The sequence below is a fragment of the Argiope bruennichi genome, chromosome 6 (genome assembly GCF_947563725.1).
Source record: "Argiope bruennichi chromosome 6, qqArgBrue1.1, whole genome shotgun sequence".
NCBI lineage: Eukaryota > Metazoa > Arthropoda > Arachnida > Araneae > Araneidae > Argiope > Argiope bruennichi.
The window spans coordinates 123119250-123146586 of NC_079156.1; the positions used below are offsets into that span (position 1 = coordinate 123119250).

Sequence of the window (27337 nt, forward strand, 5' to 3'; positions counted from 1 at the left end):
GCTGTTGAAAACAAGCTGCTTTCAGAAATTTTGGATTTTTATCAAAGACTTTACCCTAAAGCATTAAATTTACAGTTTGAATTAATTATTGATAAAATTACCTATAATGCTTTAACTAATTTCAAGAAAATGCTAAATTTGAACTTTTATTAAACATGGTGTTTATAAATGAATAACTCTGCTTACAAAACTAATTTATTTTAGCAATCTTACAAAGATTACTAAAAAAGAAACAGAACAAATCATAACCTTGTTGTTCGTAAGAAGTAACAAATAACAAGTGACCTTCCATACCCCGTCACCAAAAAAAAATTGAACAGTATTAAGACGATACGATAGCTCATTCCATACTTTTTCAGCATCTCTGATGTGACACTTTGAAACCCTGCAGATATGCATTTCGCCAACATCTTTGGTAATGGAGGACAAACACCTGTTGTCGATGTAACCTGTAGCTATTTGGTTATAGCGAGGATCGAACTCGTAACCTTATGGTTCATAGCAGAGTAACAAGATCACAAGACAAAAGTAATGATTTATGTCTCGTAGCTGTTATCCGGCTTATAAAGCGTCACCACAAACCCACGGAATAAGAACAAGTATCATCATACTTGCATATCTGCATGTTTGCAAAGTTTCATACCAATTATGCAGGAAAAATTGTGGTATGAATTATCATATTGCTTCCATATTCTTGATATTTTTAGAGGGGCTCCAATTGAACAATTATAATTATGTTGAATTTAAACTTGAACTTATTTTGATTTCCAATGAACGACAAGGGTGCACTTTGTTTCATTTTCTTTGAAAAGATCTGAGAAGTTGGGAATTCATTTATTAGGTGCTTGCATGTATTTTAATTAGCGACATCTATTGGTAAACATGTAAAGTATCTATATAATGGTTCTGGGTTTTGCTAATTTAATATTACTTTATTGTTGTCATTTTAAAAGTTTTCCATTCAGTATTATTGAGTTCTTCGGTGTATAAAGACCCCAATCATGGAACGCTCCAAATTACATTTTCGACATTCATTGCTTTTTGTTTGATTTGAAGAAATCTGCTGCCGAAACCCATCAGACACTTGTAGAAACTTATGATGATGATGCCCAATTGCCGGTTTTGATTTCAACAATTTAAGAGTGGCGATTTAGATGCCAATGCCAAAGAACGGCCTGATGAAGCAATCAATAGCAAGACATATTGGACCAAAATGGGAAAAAATTATGGAAAATTATGGACACTATTTTGATATATATATATATATATATATATATATATATATTGTAGCAATTTTTCACAATAAATGCCTTTTTAAAGTGAAAAGTTGATCAAAATACATGCAAGCACTTAATATATTACCTTATACACTGTTTTGCGAAAATTACGTTGTACAATGTTTACATCAAAATGCCATTTTCGAGTTGGTTCCTTATTGCACCGTGACATCAAAATATTATTATAATCAACACACTTCAAATAATATCAGCTAATTATTCTAATAACTTTAATTATCAACTAATTACAATTTATTATTTTGAAAACATAGTTTCGAGTTACAATTTTTCTTGTAACTTCATGCAAATGACCAAGTGGAATCCGTAACAAACACTTAAACGAGGAAGTGCCTTCATTACGGAGGCAAAAAGGGCGGAAATAACACCTCAGAAAAATATGAAAGAATTTTTTGTTTCTCACCATTTAAACCTGATATACGGCATCGTACTTTTTGACCCTGGCCTTCTTAGGCTACCATTTGCATACAAACAAGCGCTTCATAAAAAAAACTTTATTGTGCATGGTGCATTGAACTTCGCATAAAATAATACTGCTTCAACTTGTACGGCCTCACTTCTAACCTAAACGAGAATGAAGGGAAAAAATGATGAAAAAAATGTATATGGCGAACTAGTTGTAATGACTGGGTGGTGTTCGGTTAACCTTGCGAAAATTAGAATGTTTGGTATTTCAGTTAGTTGATATGAATTTTGAATTGAAAAAGGAGATCCGTGAACAATTTTATGGGCGGTCGAATATAGAATTGACAAATCTAAAATGTAGATAAAAGGTTATTTCCATTATCATTCTGATTCATGAAACAAAACAAATTTTGGCAATCACAGATATTTATGCAGTACTAAATTGGAAGAAGATTCGTTGTGATGTTGAATGCCAATTTAAAAATCTGTAATTTGCAAAAACAAATCGGGCTGTTAATAACACAATGTGCAGCAAAATTTTTTTCAATTTGCCGACAGAATTTTAAGTGTTTCAGAGTTTCTTGAGGTTATTGATTTCAAAATTGATGCTAATTTTAACTGACTGAAGTTTTTGAATTAATGCATATTCGTATTATTTCAATGGTATCTGCGTCATTATATATGCTGCTGATTCCAATTTTGGTATTTTCATTAATCTATTTTATTCAGTTTATTACTTTTTTTATGTTTTTTATATCATAAGAGATATTGTCTATGCCAAATATCAACGAATAGTTCTAATCAAGCGATTTGAGATTTGGTGTGTCATTGGTGCGTCATCACGAATCTTTTAATCATCATGAGAATTATTATTTTTTATCTTGTGAATGGGAAAAGCTTTTTCAAGAAACACGAATCGCGAATCTTTTAATCAAGAGAATTATAAATTTTTATCTTGTGAATGGAAATTGCTTTTTCGAGAATCACGAATCTTTTAATCATCACTAGGATTATAAATTTTTATCTTGTGAGTGGGAAAGTTCTTTTCAAAAATCATGAATTGTTAACATTTTAATCACCACAAGAATTATTATTTTGTTATTTTGTAAATGGGAAAGGCTTTTTTAAGAATCACGAATTGCGAATCTTTTAATCATCCCGATAATTATTATTTTTTATCTTGTGATTGGGAAATGTTTTTTCTAGAATCACGAATCTTTTAATCATCACTAGGATTATTAATTTTTATCTTGTGAATGGGAAAGTTCTTTTAAAAAATCATGAATTGCTAATATTTTAATCATCACGAAAATTATTATTTTTTATTTTGTGGATGGAAAAGGTTTTCTCAAGAATCACGAATTGAGAATCTTTTAATCATCCCGAGAGTTGTTATTTTTTATCTTGTGAATCGGAAATGCTTTTTCGAGAATCACGAGTCTTTTAATCATCACGAGGATTATTATTTTTTATCTTGTAAATAGGAAAGTTCTTTTCAAAAATCATGAATTGCGAATCTTTTAATTGTCGCGAGAATTGTTATTTTTTTTATTTTGTGAAGGGGAAAGGTTTTTTCAAGAATCACGAATTGAGAATCTTTTAATCATCCCGAAAATTATTATTTTTTATCTTGTGATTGGGAAATGTTTTTTCTAGAATCACGAATCTTTTAATCATCACTAGGATTATTAATTTTTATCTTGTGAATGGGAAAGTTCTTTTAAAAAATCATGAATTGCTAATATTTTAATCATCACGAAAATTATTATTTTTTATTTTGTGGATGGAAAAGGTTTTTTCAAGAATCACGAATTGAGAATCTTTTAATCATCCCGAGAGTTGTTATTTTTTATCTTGTGAATCGGAAATGCTTTTTCGAGAATCACAAGTCTTTTAATCATCACGAGGATTATTATTTTTTATCTTGTAAATAGGAAAGTTCTTTTCAAAAATCATGAATTGCGAATCTTTTAATTGTCGCGAGAATTGTTATTTTTTTTATTTTGTGAAGGGGAAAGGTTTTTTCAAGAATCACGAATTGAGAATCTTTTAATCATCCCGAAAATTATTATTTTTTATCTAGTGAATATAAAATATTTTTTTTCAAGAAAATAAGTAGGAATACCCTAATTTGGAATTAGAGAAACGATCTATGACACAAAGTGACGATATTTCGATACGAGTTTTCCATCATTATTTAACATCATCATTATTAACATTATTTATGAGTTTAACATCATCATTATTAACATTATTTATGAGTTTAACATCATTATTAACATTTAACATTATTTATGAGTTTAACATCATTATTAACATTTAACATTATTTATGAGTTTAACATCATTATTAACATTATTTATGAGTTTAACATCATTATTAACATTATTTATGAGTTTAACATCATTATTAACAACATTCTTCATCAGAAAAAGACCCATAAAGCTCTGCTATTAACAGTGGAAGTGAATATGAAATAAGGTCCTAAAAATCATAATTGTTCTTTGAAAGAGAACTCCATGATTTGATACAAGGATCTGGCCAATCGAAGTAAATCTTACCGGTAAAAGTAAAGATACAAATTTTTAGTACTTTAACTAATGGTATTGTTAAATAATTTATCATGTTAATAATATTTTTACTGAATCTATTGCAGGAAGATGAATTTTAGCTCTTTTCACTTGTCGATTGGCCTTAAAATGTCACACAAAATTGCAGTTTTGGTCACAAGATAACATACTGAATTTTGTTGAATTAAGTCATATATTAATTGGTTTCGCATGCACTCAAAAGTACAGTCCGGCATATGCTCAACTGTTTAGTGTATTTTTCAAGATTTGATATCTAATTTTTCGAGCTTTAATATACCTACCGTACTTCATCTACATATTTCCCTGCGTTTTGTATTTATCGGCCTCATTTGCAATCGAAACGCCAGACAGATAGGCTACCTTTTCATAGATGTCATTCAAAATTTGATAGAAATCGACGAATTTGGTCGTGAACCCATATACTAAATTTCATCCGTTTAACTCAAAGTGTTTTTAAGTTATGGTATTCAGAGACTGACAGACAGACACAATACAAATAATATGTTTTTCGAGTTTAGGGAAGTCAGAAAAGTAGAGATTCGTCAAAATTTCGAGTTCGATTTTTTTTTTCTTTTTTTTGGCGATTACGATACTTTTTTAATACTACGTATATGAAAAGTAAAAACGGAACTGTCTTTAAGAGAAATGTTGGTTAAAAGTATAAGTAATATTTATTATGAAGGATCCATTAATTCATATAAGGATAAATCGATTACAATTGCATATAAAACGTGTTCTACTGTAACACTTTGCTTCGCCAATGCAAATAATAACAATAACAAAAAATAATAATAATGAACAGTTATTGCTTCCTATATACAGGTTGGTTATAATGAAAGTTACCCTGTTTAGACCTACGTAGTGTCCGCTCTAGTGGAAGGATGTCGAAGAAACTTCATATTTAGGTTGTATGGATCATAGGAAAAAGAAATCTGCAATAAAAAAAATTAGTTCAAATTTCGGCCGATAGATGGCGGTTTTCATGTACGATAAAGGCCGTTATGCAAATTTAGAGTAATTTAAAAAGCCAGTACTCATTGCCGCAAAATCATTCTTCGCCATGTCGTTAGAGAAGAAAGGAAGAGCTTTACTGATAAAATTGTTTTATCAGAACAATATAATTTGTCAGCTGCACTGCGAAATTATAGGTGCTTGAAAGACTTACGAAAAGGGCCTATGTCCAGGCAGGCTTTGAAAAAGATGATTATTAAATTTGAAGAGACTGGAGAGTTGGGTGTGGTACAAGAAAGAGAACGGAAACGGTTTTTAAATAAAACTGCGGAAGATGTCGCTCTTGCTGTGTCGAAAGAGCGTATGATTCGTAATATTCGTCATCAAGTGCTCAAGCGGTGACACGTGATTTGTCCCTCCCTTGGTCTACAGTACGAAAAGTTATTCGACCCATTGTAAAGTGGTATCCATACACATCCATCATGTGCAAGCGCAGAATCCTGCAGACCCGGAGAAACGAAATCAATTTCCTAGAATTTTTTTAGCCAGAGTAGCCGTTGACAATTCATGGCTTTGGAACATTTTGTGGTCGGACGAGGCTCATTTTACCCTAGGCGGTACAGTTAATACTCAGAACTGTCGCATATGGGGTACTGCAAGTCCTAATTATGTGCATGAACAGTCTCTACATCCTGAATACATTACTGTATGGTGTGGTTTTACTGCTGATTTCATTCTTGGTCCCCCCCCCTTTTTTCTTTGGAGAACACGCCTCGTGGCCCTCAAAGGTGTTCCGTTACGGGTGCCCTTTACCGCGACCTTCTTCAGCAGCAAATCATTCTTGCGTTACAAGAACGAGAATGTTTAGGGACTACTGTCTTCATGCAAGATGGTGCGCCACTTCACATTGCTCGACCAGTGACGGCATTGCTTCGTGCCTATTTTGAAGATCAACGGGTAATTTCAAGAAGTTTTACAACTAACCTGGCCTCCGCATTTTCCGGACTTGAATCCCTGTGATTTGGTGGGGATTCCTGAAAGATCGTGTCTATGGAGGAAGCATACGGACTCTGCATGAATTGAAAGCACGTATAACACGTCATGTTGCTACGATTGATCGAGAAACCCTTCGTGCCACTGTTGAACACGCCATAACATGCTTTGAACATGTGCTTGACGTAAATGGAATGCACATTGAACGTATATTGTAATTAAATAAAGTTTTTAAGTTCCAAATTGTGTTTTTTGTTTTTCAAGCGCCGCCTTCTCACCTGGCGGTTGGAAGGGGAACTAATTTTTTTTTATTACAGATTTCTGTTCCTCATGATCCATACAATCTAAATATCAAGTTTCTTCGACATTATTCCACTAGAGCGGACACTACGTAGGTCTGAACAGGGTAAATTTAATTATAAGCACCCTGTACATGTAAAACGCTACAAAAAGGAATTATTTTTGGTAAATTATAATCTTCTAATATTTATAATCTATGATCATCACATATTATATTCAATATTATTAAATCAGTATATTTGAGAAATTTCGTCCAGAACTGATCGAGATGGAATAAAATCATTGAGAAAGTCTGTTATCAAGCATTTTGGCGATATTTTTACTAATTCCAATCAAAGGCTAGAAGAGATTTTTGCAGGCTAGTTATATACTTTTAATTATTAGCAGCAATGATGTTTTAAAAACACTACTAATTTTTCGACTGCCATCTCTAATTTTTTCAATGGCCTCTAGGAATCTAGTGTGATCGATTCTTGTTCTGCTCAGGGGACTGTCTTCTTAATGATGGGAAAATAATTAATACAGGACTTTTAATAAGTTGCCATGGATCTGAAAAAAATCGCTGATAGAAATAAAGCAGTAAAGAGCACATCTAATCTGAGTACAGGGATACATTGCTTGGAACCTCATTGGATGATGATGGTGATGAATTACCGAATTAAAAGCAGGAACCAATCAGAGAGAAAAACAACACTGATAGGTGGAAAAAGAAGAAATATTTAAAGCGAGTGGAACATTGATGAAATTTTGGATGATGATGATATGCTTCAAGACTACAAGCAGGAACCGATTAGAGAGAAGATTTACCTCAGTGGGGGGAAAGATACTTCAGAAAACAGACGTAATTGAAAGTGAACAAGAAGACAACTCATTTAACCCATTAAGGCAGATAATTTTCTTTTTTGCTTTGTGTTCGGTCTTTTGGATTTTTTCTTGCAGCTTCAATGAATTTTGAGAATTCTTTAAGAAGTAATTTGAAATCTCTTGGAAACTTCTTGGTCCTCATTCATTTCATCAATTTCTGAATTGATCGTATGATATATATATATATATATATATATATATATATATATATATATATATATATATATATATATATATATATATATATATATATATATATATATATATATATATATATATACAGGGTGTTTATAAAGTCCCGGACCCATTTTGATGTTTAATAAATCATAAAATAATAAAGATAGATTTAAATTAATAACATAAATGGTTAAATAGACTCAAAAAGTTTCATGACCCTTGTCAATGAACTTCCACGTGTGCCCCTTTCGTCGCACGGAGAATATCAAGTCGATAGTCAATTTGACGCCAGGTAGCGACAAGCATGTCGGCATCCACAGAGCCATTTGCGCACATTATGGCGATTAACAATGCCAGAAACATGAAAGGATGCTTCATCGGAGAACATTGTGCTCTTCAGAAAATCAGCAGCATCTTCTATCCTCCTTAGCATATCTGTTGCAAAGGCCATCCTCCTAGGCCTATCGTTCGGTTCCAAAACTTGAACAATTTGAACTTTGTATGCATGCAGTCTTAATTTTTTCTTAATAACTTTGTACATCGTCGAAATTGGGATATCCAATTCTGTTGCCGCTGATCTCACAGATATTCTAGGATTGTGTAAAAATGTCTCTCTGACAAGCTCAACATCAAAATCACTTGTGCAAGGACGTCTGGAACGTTTCTTATCTTCGATACTTCCAATTTCTAGAAAATTCTTTTTCCACCGCAAGATGCTGTTTTTGGATGGAGGATCTTTTTGGTAAATTCTTCTGAAATTTCTCTGTGCTTGCACTATCGATTTCATTTCTATGAACCACCATAAAATCTGTGCTTTCTCTTGTGGTGTATGCATTCTCCTTAATATCCGCTAGAATAAAACATCACATACAAAAGTACTACATGGAACAAACACATCAAAAGTAAACATAACATTGCAATAGTTGCCAAAAACAAAAGAGAGAAAAATGCAATTAATAATCAGACAATATTTAGAAAAGTACAGATATTTAGACTGGAAAATGAAATTATCTGAAATTAACCACACGTGCAGACGATATTTACAAAAGTAAAAATATTCAAACCTGAAAAGGAAAATATATGAGTTATTCCATCAATAAATGCCATAAGTTTGTTTATATCTTTATTATTTTACGAGTTATTAAACATCAAAATGGGTCCGGGACTTTATAAACACCCTGTATATATATATATATATATATATATATATATATATATATATATATAAAGATTGTGATGCCTATTGTTCTGATTTTTATAGGAATAAAAAAAATTTACGAATTGTTGCTTTTTGTGGTTTGAGCGTGATTGAATTTGAAGCATGGAGATTAACAGAGAATTGCAGATGGGAAAGCTGCTACTTGAATGATTCCTTGTAATGCAACAGAGCTGCATTAAATGATAGAATGATTCAATAAACTATTGTTGTTGTTTCTAATGGCTCTTGTCTAGACAAGCCCACCGACTTTAAGAAGTCAATTGTGGTTTTAAGCCAAGCGTACGTCTCTTGTTTTTTCAGGAGAGCCAACAAGGTCCAAGAGAACGACTTAGCTACACACACGTCACAACCCTTTTTACGGGGCGGACTTCATTCATGAAATTCATTCACTCATCCACACATCGTAATTTAGACCTGAATCAGAGAACGGTTCACCCCTGATCCAGTACCCCCAGTGGTATTACTCTCGACATGGAGGACTTTGTGACCACGATAGATTTATACGCGCGTCAGCCCCCACACTTTCGGGGAGTCTTCGACCGGTGGGGTTCGAACTCGGGGTACATGTTTGGAATGATTATTATTTTAATAACAATGAATAATCTCTAAAATCTTTTGAGAAACTGAATTTGAAATAAATAGATTAGCTGGTGTTGGAGATGAAAAACCGTTAACTAAAATCAAATGGTTCCTGCAATTCAAAGAACATCAGTAAATGATTAAATTGCCCAATAACTTATTTCTGTCTCTTTACCAATAAAATCTAAACGTTTTTTTCTGACATTTAAATTTTACAAGTTACGTTTGATTATTTGTTTAGCAGCAATAAATGATTTCTCGGCATCTTCTCATCATCTAGCGTATCAATATTCCACAATTTGCAACATTCTGCCATAATATCACACATATGATTAGGACTTCAGAAAGATTATTAATCTGCATTTTACGGAATTTTAAAATTATGAATTAAAAAGAATAAAAAATGTTTCACTTCTTGATATATTCAAATAAAATTCATCCCTTTTGTTCGGTAAATATCATAATCTAAATCTGTTAATAGATATTTAGCAGATGATTCCTTTTCAGACATTTTATAACCTCTACTATTTTTATTTCTGTTAAAATATTATTAAAATTAAAAGAAAACTATTTTTTCTTTGATAAACATATTTTGTTAATATTATTTCGTTTATTTTTGCATAATAGTTGATGATCAATTGTAAACCTTCTGGAATCTGACAATGTTTGTAAAATATGCTGTTAAGTCGAAAGAATAAACAAGCCGATGGAATTCTAAATTGCTTGGAGTATTATTTTAGTTTTAAGAATTTAAGATGCTCTGGAAGCTATATTTTGAAGCTTAAGAAAACGGGTAGTTTTCAAGAAAGCATGCAAAACCTTTTATAAAAATTGATTATTAACAATAATTAATGAATCACAATATTTTAAAACAATGTTTAAAAGTAATTAGTCAATCAAAATTTTTATACAATATTAAAAAGTAATTTATCAAAGATATTTTAAAATAATATTAAAAAGTTATTAATCAATCCCAATATTTTAAAATAATATTAAAAAAGTTATTAATCAATCCCAATATTTTAAACAATATTAAAAAGTAATTAATCGATCACACTATTTTTAAATAATTTTAAAAAGAAATCACTCAATCAATAGTTTAAGCAATATTAAATGTAATTGCTCAATCAATATTTTAAAATAATATTAAAAAGTAATTAATCAATCAATATTTTAAAACACTTTTAAAAAGTAATTGATCAATCAATATTTTTAAATAATATTAAAAAGTAATTGCTCAATCAATATTTTTAAACGATATTAAAAAGTAATTAATCATTAATTTTAAAAACAAGAGAATCTCGGTTAAAAAAATTCGAATCATCAAGGGACATCGCTTGACCATTACTTATGAAACAAACAACTTAATTGATCTCATTTCGATTTGACACTTCGAACATTTCCCTCCACATCCGGATTCTTCCAATCGCCTGATTCAAGTCCCCGTCAAAACACTTGAGAAGAAATTAGTATCACCGGCGAGAAAAAAGATGCCCTAACAACCTGTTAATCATCACAATGGAAACCTGCACGTCCCGTTTGGTTGTGTCGTTGATCCCAAAGACCTTAGACTTGACATTCTCAAGGTAAGCAGTAAGAATAAGCTGCCTGAATATTACTATCAGAAAGACACGATAGGCCCCTTCCAACCACTTAATCTCGGAGGTCAGTGGAGCATCCAAACAGGTACTTCTACACTTCCTGATTGACCTACATCGCCCAGTATTAAAAACTAAGTCCGCCTGTTCTTGAACTTGAAAATTCAATCTGCATTGCTAAGCTCGACACGCAGAGATGTGGGCGATCATCGTTTTAGGGTTTGTTCTAGGGTTTTGCAAAGTTCCTGGCGTGAACAGCCATGGCAGGATGGTCGAACCACCGGCGAGAAATACAATGTGGAGGATGGATTTCTACACACCTGAAAATTATGATGATACAGAGCTGTTTTGCGGGGGATTGAAGGTGAGTATTACTTCGTGGGTACTTAAAAAGGTCAAATCAGTCTTTGAGAACTAATAGCCTATTTTATTTATTCTTGTAATTAGAAATCAATATATTACTGAATTTGTGAGTTACTTAATAGGAAGTCAAATAAGGTTTTGAGAATCAAATCTATTTCATTTGTTTTTGTATAGTAATCCATATATTACTACATTTGTTTTTGAGTTACTTAACGGGAAGTGAATCAGTCTTTGAGAACTAAGAGTCTATTTCATTTGTTCTTGTAGTTAGAAATCAATATATTGCTGAATTTGTGAGTTACTTTATAGGAAGTCAAATAAGCCTTTGAGAACCAAATTTATTCCATTTGTTCTTGAATAGAAATCAATATATTACTAAATTTGTGAGTTACTTAACGGGAAGTCGAATCAGTCTTTGAGAACTAAGTGTCTATTTGATTTGTTCTTATAATAAGAAATCAATATATAACAGAATTTGTGAGTTACTTAAGGGGAAGTCAAATCAACCTTTGAAAACCAAATCTATTTCATTTATTCTTGTAATTAGAAACCAATATATTATTGAATTTGTGAATTACTTAACGGGAAGTCAAATCAGTTTTTGAGAACTGAGAGTCTATTTTATTGGTTCTTCTATTTAGAATCAGATATATTAATAAAGTTGAAATTACTTTTCGTAAATTTAAATTTCGGATTTAAAATAAAAATATTAGTTATAAGCACTCAAATAAAATTTAAAAATTGCAACATGTACAATGTTGTACAAAATAAAAGTTATTAATAAGAAAGCAATATTGTAATTTATACAGTCGATTATAATTAGTACCACTTAATTGACCAATTAGATGTTATTACAATTTGAAATGCCAGTCGCAATGAACTTGTAGTCAAAATTCTTCTAATAAAACGAGACGAAAATTTTCTTTTGTTATTTGCTGTTAAATGGTTTGATGTTATTTATGAACAATTGAATTAAGATCATCAGAAAAGCACTTTTTTTTTCTGGAAAATTATCTGAAATTTTATTTAGTGATTATGTTAAATTAATTTATTTATTTTCTCTAATGAACTTTTATTTTTAATTAATCAATTGCTTTATTTGATATGAGTTTTATTTTCCAATGAAACAAAAGCTGTTTTTTTTGTTATTTAATTTTGATGCTTTTATTCAATGTATAATTAAAAATTTCCTTATTTCAGGTCACTCGATTTCAATAGATTTTCCAATAATCATATTTTTTTAAAATTAATTCCGTTATAGGAGTTAGGAATCGTGTTAGATTTCTTAAAAATCTAATATATTTTTATTTAAAAAATTAACAAATAATATTTTAAATGTCAGTTTTCAACAATTAACATCACTTTATTTCTCAGATTTCATTCCTAATTTATGAATGCATTTTCCATGAAAATGCATATTTCCATTAATGTCTGAATTTTCCCGTGAATGCACATTTCCATTAATACATGATTTTTTCCATGAACGCATATTTCCATTAATACTTGAATTTTCCAATGAAAGTATAATTTTATTAATACTTAAATTTTCCAATGAACGTATAATTTTATTAAAACATGAATTTTCCATTAATACATGAATGTATTTTCCCCATTAATTCATATTTCCATAATTCCTGAATTTTCAATTAATACAGGAATGCATTTTCCATGAATGCCTACTTCCATTAATATATGAATATATGTTTCTAGATGGGTTCAAATGTCTGATAAAAATTAATGAAGTTTGCACATTGTACATGCTGAAAAAAATCTTTAAATAAAGTTTAGTTAATAATAAAGCAAATTAATTAAAAATTCATTAATTATTATAAATTGATAAATAATAATTAATTCTCAGGTTACTCACGAAGACAATGGCGGGAAATGCGGTTTATGTGGCGACAGATACGACTTACCAGTACCCAGACCACACGAATCCGGAGGCAATTACACTTCGGGAGTTATCGGCCGGACCTATCAGCCAGGACGAATTCTAGATGTGGTCCTAGAAATAGTGGCCAACCATAAAGGATACTTCGAATTTTCTCTCTGCGAAAGAAATGACCCCAACTTGCGTGAAACGGAAGAATGCTTCGATAAAAGACTTCTGGAGCTTGCCGATGGTACGGGTACCAAGTTCCACATCCCTAGAGATGATAATGGATTCTACATCGTTCCTATTAAAATACCGCAAGATGTCCGCTGCTCCCATTGTATTCTGAGGTGGCACTGGAGATCTGGTAAGATCATTGGTTAATAGTTAAAGCTTCATTGATATAAGCATTGCAGTCAGAGGTATGGCTATAAGATTGCAAGATGCTGTGAATGAAGGTATTAGGGACTGCAGTATTCGATTTCATTACTTTATAAATTCAATGATGAGTTAATCACAAATTAAATATGAATTGGCAAATCATCTATTCTAATGTATTGTAATTTTGTAATGTGAAATGTGTAAATAGTCTAAAGGCAATCTGAGATTAAAACTGATTTCTAGATCTCATAATATCGGTAACTAATCTCTTTGGTGACAAGGTGATTTGCAAGAGATATTGATAATATCTCTTGTAAAAGTTAAAGTTTTTAGATATAACTTCATATCCATGATGTCACCAAATTGTTAAACATTAAAACCATGTTGTTCTAATCGTCATATATATGTTCTTTTCATTGTGAATATGAATGTTTCTAATGAAAATCGATTTCATGGCACTATAGCGTATTAAACGCAAACTTGTGGATAATCTATCTTATAAATTTCGCGGTATTGTAACTTTATTTTTAATAGATCAATATTAAACAGACAGATATTAAACAGAATTCTTCCTCTTTAATTTCAATAACAGAAGGAAGTTATGTGATTACGCATTTGAGAAAATAATGAAAATGGTTAAAATTTCAAGCAACAATGTAATTTATTATTGGAAATTAGGCACAAAAAAAATATATTTTTTTAAAAAATATGCCAAAATTCAGAAAAAGTTTGATGAAGAGAAGTCTAAATTAATGTCATTAAAAGGCCAGGTTTTTTAAAAAAAAAAAAAACATTTTGGGACAGAGTAAAATTTACCTTTGTGGAATAATATTTTCGAAAATGATCATCAAAATTTCGCTTAATTTTTAATTAATAATTTATTAAAAAAATGGCTTTGAGGTGTATAGTTTTATCCTACAAGGTATATGTGTGTCAAATTTAGTAGTTGCTGGTCAAACGATCTATCCTGTAGAGTGTCAATGCACACAAACACAGAGAGATAGACATACGTCTGCATTGATTTATAATATTAATAGAGATAAAAAATTACAAAGTAAAATTTGAAAAGTACAAAATAATTAAAAGAAAAGTAATTACTTTTCAGTACGCTAATGAGGTATATTTTTAAAAACTGTTTTTATAAAATTTATTATTCAGTCTTAAAACATAGAAACAAAAATGATTTTTTTTTAATTTCTCTTCTAATTCTTTATGATATGAAAACAAAATTTGCTATCAATCCATTTTTTCCAATGCCAGATTTATTTCCGAAATTTCAATTTATTTTGCTCGTTACCTTTTGATTTACAGTTTTCACACATGCAGTGACAAACAATCAAATAAATTAAAACTCAACTATGATTCTAAAAACGAATCTTTTCAAAGACATTTCAGTATTTAGATTCATCAAAATCTCTAAGGTGAATTTTTTGATAACACAATTCTTTGGTCTGTACATACAGAAGAAAGTAACAATCAGCAAGTTGTTACTGACAGATTAAAAAATTGCTGTCTTCATTAATAATGAAAGCAGGTAACTCCTAATCATTTCCAAAATCTTTGCAGCCTGCTTAAACAAATTTGATAGTTAAGCATTACTAGTTGATAGTTGGTTTTAAGTTAATAATTGTTTAACTTAGCGTTGTTAAACTAATAATCTTTTTTCTACACTAGATATATTTTTAGAACGGATGATGTAAGTTTATGAGTACAATATCAGACATGTTGAATATCTTCCAAGTCATCCAAGAAATACCCAGTAAATATCTAAGAAAACAACTCGCATTAAAATTTAATTAAAATAATAGATTAAATGGTAATAAAGTTCTGAAAGTATTAAAATAGAATACTGCTATATAGACTTCATAACTGTACAAAATTTCAAATTCCTAACCAATAAAAAAGTGAAGGAAAAAAATTAGTGTTCAATTTTTTAATATAGGAAACATGTTAAATTAATTAAAAGTGTATAGTTATAAGCTACGTTTATATATTCTAATCAATTATTATTATGTTTGTGAAGCATTAAGTTTTGGATTTTCTACAAATAATAAAAAGGCGGGGGGGGGGGTATCTGGGGAAACAATTAGAATTAGTAGTCTTTCATATGCATCTTCAGCTGAAAGATTATAGCTTGACGATTTGAATTGCGCGAAGAATCAACAATTTTAAAATTGATTCGAATGTAATAAATTCTAATTCTATTCTAATGTACGATTTTAAAATTGATTCTTATGTACTAAAATTTAAAAAAAATTAAATTATTTTTCATTACAATTTAATCTAGAAAAAAAGACATAGTAAATTATCATTTCAACCTGGCAATTGCACGTGCAGTTATATAAATCCATTCAGATGATTTAATCTAACTGTAATTCCAAATTAAATCAAAAGATATCGTATTATGGAAAAGATATTTTGTATTGTGAATCTATTACTAATCAGTTATGACCGGGAAGCCTATATACAGAGTAGTTTGAGTTTTAATAGAGGAATAAGCATTAGCATACTTCATGGGGGGGGGGGGGGTACTAACGGTTTACTGAAGTTACCACATTCTTGCCAAGCGAAAATGAAAAAAAAGGGTTAATGTAACAAACTAGAAAATCTGTTTTGAAAAGTCTAATTATTGTTTTTTTTTTCTACACTCAGCTAATAATTGGGGCGAGTGTGAAAACCATACCAAAGCCGTCGGTTGTGGACCACAAGAAATCTACCGCAACTGTGCCGACATTTCAGTACTTCCCGGAGCTGGTGTCAGAGGGTCAGCTGGTTTCAACCCAAGGCCACGTGTTCCCAAATCCATGAAAAAGTACAACAAACAACATCATAAGAATTCTCATTCTACTTATCCACACAGAAGAAGGCTGTGAATTTGATGGGGTTTTTTTTTGTTTGTTTATTTGTGAGTTTTGTTGATGCATGTTTTTATTTATTACAAGGAAGTTATGAGTTGAAAAATATTTGCAACTTTCTACGATGGATAGCTGTTTATCGAAAGTCATGCATTTCTCATTTCACTGTTTTCATCTTTAGATGGTTTTTGAAAATTAATAAATATCTTTTAAATATATTTTCATGTATTATTTTTTAAAAATGCAGTGGAGTTAATTAAATGAATGCAAATTTTGGACAGAAGCTGAAATAATCGAAGAAGTTTTACTGATATCTGTAAGAATAGATTATAATAAAACAGATTAATTGCAGATTTAGACAGAAAATATATACAGTCAGTAACGATTGGTGAAACGGAAATTTATTTTTTAAATATCGAATCTGTAACATTTTTTTTAAATCAGTGATAAACTGATACAATGCACTAACAAACAAAAACGTAATGTTTCTTTTATATTTCAATAAAACTGTTATATGATTAACTTGCTTAATATTAGCATGCAATGTATGCAAATTTAATACAGATTTTAATCATAAAAATAAAAAAAAAGTTTCTAAAAAAATATTTTTATTTTTAAACAGCATATAAAATTTTATTTATTTATTTTTCAAAAATGGAGGATATTAAAACAAAGTCGTAAAAACATGTGGTACTGATAGAAATACTCTAACCAAACTAGAATTTTTTATCTTATTCATAATATAATTTTATATTTAAAGAATATTTAGAGTCTTTTAATCAATAAAATCTATTTCAGTTTAAATGAATGTTTTCTTTTTCTAGTGATATTCATTGAGCTATAATTTCTTTATAATATTATCTACAATACCTAACATTTCTACAATTTTATTTCGACATTCGTGTTTTTGTGGAAAAAAAATATTTTTAGCTTATTGATAGAAGCGTGTTTTTTTTTAAATATATCCTACTCTGCAGCTTTTAATATAATTATTATAAAAATTTACGGAATCTTTTCCTCAAATTTGATACCATATTTTGCCATTTACATAGAATTAAAATAAAGCTATTAACTGAAAATTAAATTCCAAAAATATTATTTATAGAACATAAAATTTCACAACTCTAGTGCATCAAGAAATGGGAAATAAAAAAAACCATAACAATTTCATTTTTATAAAAATGAAATAAGTTAAATCAAATGGAAGTGTTGAAAAAACGTATTCCTATTTACATGTATAAACGTATTCATATATTTCTCAGTTGTAAAATGTTATAAGTAAATGACAAGACTTTTCAAACAAGCAGATATATTCCGTGTTTTTTATTTCTTTGTTAAGGAATAAAAACAAACGTGCGGTTGTGAATACGATGACACCAATCTTTCTGACTTTTATTAAAGAATATGAATATTTTTAATTAATCTATATATTTAAAATAACAGCAAAGCCCCCAGTCACGAACACGAGACCGATTTCGCAATTTTTCAACTCATATGAAACTTTATGGCCTAGATATATCATCAACAATCACTTCCTCTATACTAGCCTTCATGCTCGACAGAAATTTCAAAAACACGATTTTACTGCACTTTCTTTTTGAAAAAAAAATTAAACAGGTATAACCACTAAACTGATTTTTATTTCATACGAATGCCTTACAACACCTAGGTACATCATCAATATTTGCTTACCTTCCTCAATCTTCCATTTTCAAGGATAATTCTCAACAAGTACTGCAATTTAGCCAATTTCATTCGTCCTTTTTTAAAACATAATCAACCAATCAGAATTCTCTCTGTTTTGAGGGAAGTTTTATTAATAAAAAGCTTTCTTTTGTTGTGTAGTCTATCAAAGTTGGTAAGCATGATCAAATTAATGCTATTAATAGGATGGAAGAACATTAGATCGTCTAAGGGGACTAATTAATTTTAATTTTTAAATGGTTACTCTTAGGAGAATTCTCTCTTCATTCTTTTACAGTTCATAATATTTGTTCATCCTTTTTTAATATAGTGTCTGTACCCGTCATTGTTTGGGATAAAAATGCTTTCACGCATAATTGTTTCAACGTAAAATCCACTAGTCTATAAAGAGAATTTGTATAATATAAAAAAAGCTTTAAATAATTAATGAATCAAACGATTTTTTCAATCGATAGCTAATTTTATTCATAAGTTATTAATAATTGTTAAGTTATTAATATCGGTACTGCAGCTTTTGTTTAGCGATTTTGAAGTATAAGAAGGTTTGGTTTTATGATCACCGTTTAAGGATTACTTTAAAACCAATAAAAGTATTGTCAAAATGAGTATTAAAATACAAGAAAATTTATTATTGTTTTGGCAGCTAAGTGATTGCGGATTTTGTCAATAGATGATCTAAGCGATTTCTTTTGTTTTGTCAGTGTCTCCAAAGGACCTTCTTGTTGTTTGGATTTCCATCTTTTATTTAGTAAAAAAAAATGTATCGATTTGTAATTTATTTTCTTTTTTTATCCCAATTTAAAAATGAAAAAATAAAACGCGCATTTCAGACATATCTTATTGTATTATGAACGAAACGAATCAACAAAATTGACCTTTTTCTAAAAAGACTTTTTACTGGGGACAAAAAGTTTTACGTTAATCGGAAAAGAACGTGGGTGATGCAAGATGAACCAGCCCAGAAGACATCAAAATCTGAGATTCACAAAAAAAAAGAAAGAAAAAAAAAGATTATGCTGTCAGTTTGGCGGGATTATAAAAAAATTATGCTCTTTGAACGAAACGATTAATTTAAACATGTACGTTCAACAACTCGCAAACTGGGCAAGTTCTAGTAAAGCGGCCAAAATTGGCAAATCGTAAGGGTGCTGTTTCCCAGCATGACAATGCAAAGTTCCACAGATTTTTAGTTACTCACCAAAAATTATTGGAGATATGTTGGAATGCATTGTCACATCCACCATAGAACCCTGTCCTCGAACTTTAGATTATCATTTATTTCATTCCATTAATGGCATAATATTTTTAATGATGGTGATGATTTAAAATTATATTTAATTTCGTTTTTTTGTTGGCAAAAATCGGTAGTTTTGCGAACATGAAATTATGACACTGCCTGAAGGACGGCAAAAGGTCGACAGTAAAAAACGGACAATACATAATTGAATAAAGTCTTGTTTTTAAGCAAAAATTTTGAATTTCCCTTCTTATTTAAAATCTGTAATTCCTTAGTTGTCACCCCAAAACCAATATCGGCGAGTTGTTTGAAATGTTAAAAAGTTAAAATATTGATTAATTTCTAATTAGTTGAATTTTTAATTAATTTTTATTCATTTTGAAATGCACAAAGGCACTTCTTATCCTAAAGCATAAGCGTACAGAATTTAGTTGAATACGACCCAGTTGTTTAGAAGGAGATGTGGAACATACATGTATACATAGTCACAATGACTTTTTTTTATATTAAGATTGGCAATTCAATTCTGTAATTCCTTTGCTTAGTATTCAAATCAATTATATGTAAACAGGTGCTATCATTAGTGTAAAAAATTCGTAATATGTTCCACACTACTTGAATCTCTCTACTTTTACCAAACTTGAACCGTACCTTCCAACATTTCGAGATCAAGGTTATAGCTAATAAAATATAATTTTTTGAACTTAAAAGGATTAAAAAAAACGCGAAGAAATTCGACAAAAATGCATTCAGAAGAAAGAAGATTTATTTATTTATTACATATATAAGCTTTACATTTTTTACATCCCTTTATTCGATCCTGATGTCGGCGCATCCACGGAAATACTCCTGAGGACCGCATCCAAGACGACCCTTACCATCTTCGCAAACGCCCCAGTGGTTGCCTAGAAGAAGAAAATATAGACATATGTATTCATCCGCTCAGGGATTAAACCTGCGAGTTCATAAAAACGTAAGAAGTAACACTCCATAAAAGGAACTTCTGATACGTTATCGTTGACAAAATATTTTGTATAGAGTAGGCAGTGGTAAGTACTAAGTAACAAAAATTGTAACATCGTTAGTCAGAAAAACGCAAACAAATAAATAAAAATATAAAAAATTATAAAAATATCAATAAAATGATTTTACTAAAAAAAGGCAAAAGTATTTTTTATCGAAAATTTAATAACAAAATAAAATTCAAACAATGAAAATAAGTACAATAAAAATAAAATTCACCTAATTTGCAATACTACGCAAGATTATAAGTTAAAGTTTCGAAAAAATTGTATCGATTTGTAATTTATTTTCTTTTTTTATCCCAATTTAAAAATGAAAAAATAAAACGCGCATTTCAGACATATCTTATTGTATTATGAACGAAACGAATCAACAAAATTGACCTTTTTCTGAAAAGACTTTTTACTGGGGACAAAAAGTGTTACGTTAAAGTTTCGAAAAAAATAATAATTTTTAATAATTAAGTTCTTAATTATTTAATAATTAGTTTTAAATAATTAAGTTTATTTTTTGTTTGATAATATTCACGACAAGATGAAAAGAAATTAAGAATTACTTGGCTATTTTTTCTATTAAGAAATACAAGTGTTGCTTATAAGATAATTGTTGTTCAACACTTACATAGTCTTTCACCTGCGTCAATTATAACGATATAATTTAGGGTTAAACTGAATCATGTTCCATTTTAATAACAAAAATCACCAAATTTGACGATTTTTTCCATCATTCACCAAACATTTATTTCCATCGCCTTTATATTAGCCCTGTTATTAATAATTATAACGTTATGTACTGAAAATTCCCCTAAGTGGGAACTGTCTCAAGAATGGGAAAGGTATAATCACTACAAAGTGACCTAGTTTCTAGTGACCTAATCTGATTGACAGAGGAGAATTTAACTTCTTGGTGTCCCAAAGCAGTGAGAATTATGAGGTTCCTCTTTTGATAAATTGGAATATTTAATTTCATCTTATTTCTACAAATTTTCAATATGTTAATGGTTTATTTTAGATTAAACCTTTTAACTTTATCGTCTTCGCAAAAATGTATTTGGCTTTATTTATCTATCATATCTCCTGGCTATCTATATTCATGTTTGCACGCTATATTCTAGAAGTCGTTTAATGTTTATAAATAATAAAGTAAATATTTTAATAATAATGCGACAAATAAGAACCTGACTAGTTATACTTGGTAACATCCTGACTATTCATCCAAATTGTTAAGCCAAATTAAGCTAAATATACTATTTATCCTGACTAGTTATACTTGTTAAGAACCTGACTAGTTATACTTGATAATACGTTAATATCCTAATATTTGATAATCGACTGAATTTGCATATTTTACAACTTTATTTATTTGGTGAATATAGTTTTTTAATCTATATGCTAACGGCCTTCTTTCTGCTTAGTGGCCCTAGGCAGCTACCTAGACAGAAATCCACCACCGTTGAATCACAGTGGTGGATTTCCGGAGGAAAAAATAGTCTCTTTTTTCAGTCTTCAGAGGAATTACAAAGATTCTCTTTAAGGAGTTCTGCCCTCGGTCAATTAACTTTAAGGGAGAGTCAACACCCTAGGCATGCTGTCTATTAGTATTCCTAAAAGCATTAGATCAGTTTGGAGATCCTACTTACCACACTTCCAGTGCCATTGGAAGACGCATCTCTCGCACTTGAAGCCCTCGGGCAACTTCAGCTGTACCTTGACTGGTCCTCTCTGGGCACCTAAGTTGTATCTAGTACCAGATCCATCGGCCAATTGAAGAGGGTGTTGGTCCAAGCATTCCTGAGTGGCCCTCTTTCCGGGTTCCTCGGGACAGATCTTAAACTCCATCCAACCGAAATGGTTGGCAACGATGTTGGTGATAGCAGTGATGGTCTGTCCGGCCTTGTAAGTTCTAACGACGATTCCTTTGCCGTAGATTCCTCCGTCTTCGTTTGGCCTGGGTTCTGGCAAGTCCCAAGCATCTCCGCAAATTCCGCACTTTCCCTTGTTTCGCTGCCACAATCTCTGAAGGAAAAAATTAATTATAAATCGTTTGGAAAAAAGCAAAACTTATGGTATATGAATTAAATATTTATATGCATGAAATGAATAAGTACAATAAATTTTATGCGTGGCCCCTCCCCAAAGTTGAAAACGATAATTTAAAAAGAAATTGCATGATCATTGATAGCAGTATGATTACGAAATTATCACGGCGACTCATAATCCTTTAATTGGTAAATCAAAATAGTTAATTCAGTCCCCTTAGTAAAAGGCATGTGCAACGTAATTCCATTAAAATTATTTCCCCATAAATAATCAAAATATTATTTTATATTAATAATTATATTAGAAAAATATTAATTTAACAATTATGCCAAATTTCATAACGTTAGAGCTTTATGCGCTAGTCTAAACTAGTTTCAATTAATTTTAATCTTTCCCTAAATTTACAAATTATAACTATCCCAAATTATGATGTGGAGGTGCTCGTGACCCCTTTGTCACACCAAGGTACTATGAAACGTCATGGCGTTGCCTATTTAATTAGTAAATGGTAAAACTTTGGGATGTACATATTAAGTAGGATATGTATGATATATTTACCCGCGATTTGAAATTTTTTATTAATTAATGAATCCTCAGAAATTTATTTTAAAAATCACACGGACATTTATATACGAAAGTATACTTACAATACCAAATAAAGAGCTAACCATGCCAAATACCGTGTGAAATAAAGACCTAAAAACGACAGAAATATTTGTTGCACCCCCCTCCCCACTCAAAGAGAAATTAAATCACTTAGTAATTTTTTTTTTTTTTATTACTAGGTGACTTTATTTGGATGAAAGATAATAGAATTTGAGTTCTTAATTGGTTTATAAAATTTATTTTCCTTACATTTTAACATATTTGCACCCATAAGTAGAATAATACACAAGCTAGAACATAACTATTTTAAAGAAACATCGTTTCGAGTTTATTATTCTACTGTTGGCGATAATAACTTAATCTTGTAATGTTTAGAAGTTTCCTAAAAGAACCATTAAATGAAAGGTTGAGAACTGCGTCATCACTTGAACTGTGAATAGTGTGTCGACTAATATCCAGTCGTAGAATTAGAAGTGTAGGATATTTGAGCGTGTAGAATCATAATTTGATTAGAATATTTCTCTCATTGTCTGAACTTCTGGGGTGTAAATTTAATTCCTAGAACCTAATTTGGTGGTTTCAGAACAGCAAATGCGGTGATTGTGCAGTGAATAGGTTTGATGTAACACTGATTTAAGGCATTAATTTTTAGAAATACTCTTTCAACATTTGTTATTATTATTAGTGTTAGCTTATTTCTATTGATAAAATATTAATTTATGATACATTTGTTCAAAAATATTTTTATCAATTTAGAAGAATTTATAAAAGAATCAATTTAGAAGTTTTGAAGAACTTATAAAAAATTAATTTATTTTTTTTAGAAAATATATAAGAATAAGGGAAAAATAATTCAAGAAAATCTTTAAAAAGACGAATAAAACTCCAATTTCTGTTAATTTATTTCTAATCAATTATGACTTTTCTCTAAAAATAAACTAAATTATAATATAAATATTTTTTTAATTATAGTAAATATTTATTTACCTATTAGAAAAAATAATTCATAAATAACATGTAAATGGAATAATCATTATGCTTAAACTGCCTTTCAAATTTAACAAAAGAAGTAAAAAATATAACGCTTCAGATTTTTTTTCTCTTTCTTTCATTTATTTATTTATTTGTTATTAGTTGGCATGAATTAAAATTATTTTTTGTACAAATACTGCCTTAAAGAAGTGAGCAATTTCAGAGTATTACTTGAAATAATATTTAGTAATTATTTTCTCACTAGATGGCACCATGTGATGAGTTCTAACATTGATAATATTATTTTGTTTTTGTGTTTATTTATATTTGCATTCGGAAATCGGCTATTAAAACAGAACAGTGATCCATAATAATAATAATAATGCTACTCTAACGTTGTCAAATAAGCATCATTAAATCCTAGTTCGTGCTTTTGATATTCTTTCTAATTGTTCTTCCATTTTGTAACTACATAATGACAACAAAAGACAAATAATTAACATTAAACAAGGATATAAGAAAATTTTTAGGATTGGACTCTCTCTAAAAAGTTTGTGCGTCAATATAAATTATTATTATACTCAATAATAATTAGAAAAGACACCAATTTTTTTGTTTTAAATTTTTATTACAGAATTTAACTGTTTGTATTTTTAAAAACTTGGCTTAAACCAGATATCCTGATTTTTCAATTGAGTAATTATTTTCAAATGTACAGTGGAACCACTAAGGAATCTACATCTGACTATCGGTTTGTAGTTTGCGTATCATGTGCTAACACAAGATTTTTAAGTTTTGAGTTCTGGCTCAAAGTGGGGTCACATAGCAATCTATATTTTAATGCAAGAAAACATGACTAAACCCAGCCAAATCCTTCAATATTAGTTTAGAAATCCATGTAAACGAATTTTAAAACTTATCTGCAATTTCTCTTTTAATTTCACTACTTATGTGCAATGAAATCTTTCATTTTTTTAATTGGTAATTATTCAATTTTTAATTTTTCATTATTTATTTTATTATCTTAGTTCTATGCGCATTGAGGGCCAATAATAATTTTTTTCCTCTAACCTGTGTATTCTAACGTGACTGAATCACAACCTCATCACATTAAAAATAGCAGTTGTGCTAGATGAATTCATATATGTCAAATAAAGTGAGCTCTGAGTAACAAGTCAAAAGTGCTCTGATTAAACTATTCGATTGTTAAATTTTCAATTTTATATCTTTGCCGATGGTTTAACATTGATCTAAATTTTTTCTGCCATTGAAAATTTTACGAAACAAGAAATCTGTATTAAAACTATTTACACTGAACAATTATTTATTTTTTAGAAATTTTCGAAAAAATAAATAAAGATACTTTTACGAATTGTCTTCGAATTTCCAGCATGGGAGTTTCTTTTTTGTAAGGACAATGCGTAGAATCCAGTAAAAAACGTTCGCTGTTGTAATTCTTGTGAGCGTTTCTAAATTACATTTGAAGTCATTTATTTCAACAGCAAAGGGATGAAATGATGTTTTTCTTTCTTTTTTAAACTTTCCTCCCAGTTCACACATAATAATGATTAATGATTAAAAGCATCATTCAAGAGCAATTTAATCTGCGAAAAATTGTTCAGATGGGTACAGAATAATGGCAGTAAAGCCTGTATTGGATTGAAATCCAGGTGCAATAGTTTCAAAAATAGCATTATATTGTAATAAAAAGATTAAACAATCCTCACAATTACTTGAAATGATACAGTGTGAAGAAATTTAATAAATCCAATGAATGGAAATTATTCAGAGCATATTTTTATAAAATTGAAATCCTAAAAATGAGCATTTAAAATGAAACTATCCAAAATTTCTACATAATCACCGAGTAATAAACAAAAATGAAAGGTAAAAATACTTTTCCATACATTTTCGGTATTATTATTGCTCTTAGGTACGTTAATTGAAGAACATTTCAAGGATAAAATCCACATTATTTAAAAATAATCACTTATTTTAAAACATAAATTAATTTTTGAAACAAATCTATTTCTTTCATAAACATAAATGACTTTGGAAATGAAAAAATCGCGCTTTTGTTTTTCGATTAAATTTATTTGAAACTTTCAGATGTTAATTTTCACTCTTTGTTTGAGTAACGTTAATGCCTCAATACATTTCGTTTGTAATTAAATTAATTTATGAAAAATTATTAAGTTAAGTGATTGTAAAGTTAATGAAAATCATTTAGAATTCACTAAAAAATCCTGGTTCTTATGCTAAAAGGTTATCAATAATTACAAGATGCAATCAAAATTTTACTGAAGGAGAAATAACAAAAAATGAGTATTCAACATCAATTTCTGAAACATTAAAACTAAAATATATTTACATTGTCATATTGTTATTAGATCCAGCTATTTAGGAAAAATGCTAATAATAATATTAATAAATAATTTGATTCCGTTTTGACAGTTTGAAAGTGTCACATCAAAGTTTTGGGACTAAGTACTGACTAATGAATTTCCCTTGACACATAAGAATTTTCTGAATTACGAAAGAAGTTTGTCTCGAATAACAACGAGAAGAACCGATAATATACAATAAATCAATAAATAATAGATCATAGAAAGCATAAATAATGATTTTAGCATAATAAATTTTAAGCATAAATAATGAAATCTTAAATAATGATTTTAGGATATTACTAGGCAAAAAATTACTCACAGTAATTCCGCCACAGAACAGTTCTGCATCATCTGGATTGGGCTCGGTTTTGAAGCCGAAGCGCCACATAGTGGACCTGCCTGGTGGTTCTTCCAAACGCCCATGTCCGCTGACAAGGCCCATGCAGGCCAAAGTGATTAAAACTGCAAATCGCAGCATGTTTACTGTTCTGTTTTGGTAGTTGATTCCTAAACTATCCCCTGCTGGTTATTGGTATTTTTATAGGCCGATCAAATCCGCATTTGGTTTATCTCTTTGAACTAATCAACATAAAATAGATTGATACACTATCTTTACAGATGCGTGTCCAGTAGGAAAAAGCAAGAGTGGTTGCATATGGTCAGCAGATTAGTTACTTAGTTTTTACTTCTTCTACAAAAAAATTGATATTGATAATCTATAAAGATATGACATATCTCTCGGAATCCACTTGAAAAATAACGCAGTGTGATTCGTTTTTGCGCAAATTTATGTCATATTTCCGATTACTTTGAGATAAATTTCTTTATACTAAATATTTATTTATTTTCCTTTTTGTTTATAGTTTCGAAAGGGTTAATTCTTTTTTGTTTTATAAAAATGTATAATATTTGATTCCATTTCTTT

At 29.8% G+C, this 27337-nt stretch overlaps 2 protein-coding genes across 2 annotated transcripts; one reads left to right on the forward strand and one right to left on the reverse strand.

The window, feature by feature from the left end:
* The first annotated feature begins 11084 nt into the window (after positions 1 to 11084).
* On the forward strand, positions 11085 to 16619 carry LOC129971955 (uncharacterized). The gene is made up of 3 exons (XM_056085935.1): positions 11085 to 11336; positions 13194 to 13575; positions 16242 to 16619. The coding sequence occupies exons 1-3, from the start codon at positions 11169 to 11171 to the stop codon at positions 16460 to 16462; spliced, it is 771 nt and encodes a 256-aa protein (XP_055941910.1). The 5' UTR covers positions 11085 to 11168; the 3' UTR covers positions 16463 to 16619.
* Positions 16620 to 20133: 3514 nt separating this feature from the next.
* LOC129971055 (uncharacterized) lies at positions 20134 to 26935 on the reverse strand. Its single transcript, XM_056084523.1, has 3 exons — positions 26732 to 26935; positions 22048 to 22423; positions 20134 to 20290 (listed from the first exon to the last, which is right to left on the reverse strand). Exons 1-3 carry the CDS (start codon positions 26888 to 26890, stop codon positions 20196 to 20198), a joined length of 630 nt encoding a protein of 209 aa, XP_055940498.1. The 5' UTR covers positions 26891 to 26935; the 3' UTR covers positions 20134 to 20195.
* Between the last annotated feature and the right edge of the window lie 402 nt (positions 26936 to 27337).

What these genes read in the sequence shown, in the direction of transcription:
- LOC129971955 (XM_056085935.1), top strand. Translation starts at nt 11,169, where the DNA reads ATGTGGGCGATCATCGTTTTAGGGTTTGTTCTAGGGTTTTGCAAAGTT. An exon ending in TGTTTTGCGGGGGATTGAAG is followed by an intron (nt 11,337 to 13,193) that starts GTGAGTATTACT and finishes ATTAATTCTCAG; the next exon opens with GTTACTCACGAAGACAATGG. An exon ending in GAGGTGGCACTGGAGATCTG is followed by an intron (nt 13,576 to 16,241) that starts GTAAGATCATTG and finishes TTCTACACTCAG; the next exon opens with CTAATAATTGGGGCGAGTGT.
- LOC129971055 (XM_056084523.1), bottom strand. Translation starts at nt 26,890, where the DNA reads ATGCTGCGATTTGCAGTTTTAATCACTTTGGCCTGCATGGGCCTTGTC. An exon ending in TGTTCTGTGGCGGAATTACT is followed by an intron (nt 22,424 to 26,731) that starts GTGAGTAATTTT and finishes TTTTTCCTTCAG; the next exon opens with AGATTGTGGCAGCGAAACAA. An exon ending in CCAATGGCACTGGAAGTGTG is followed by an intron (nt 20,291 to 22,047) that starts GTAAGTAGGATC and finishes TTCTTCTTCTAG; the next exon opens with GCAACCACTGGGGCGTTTGC.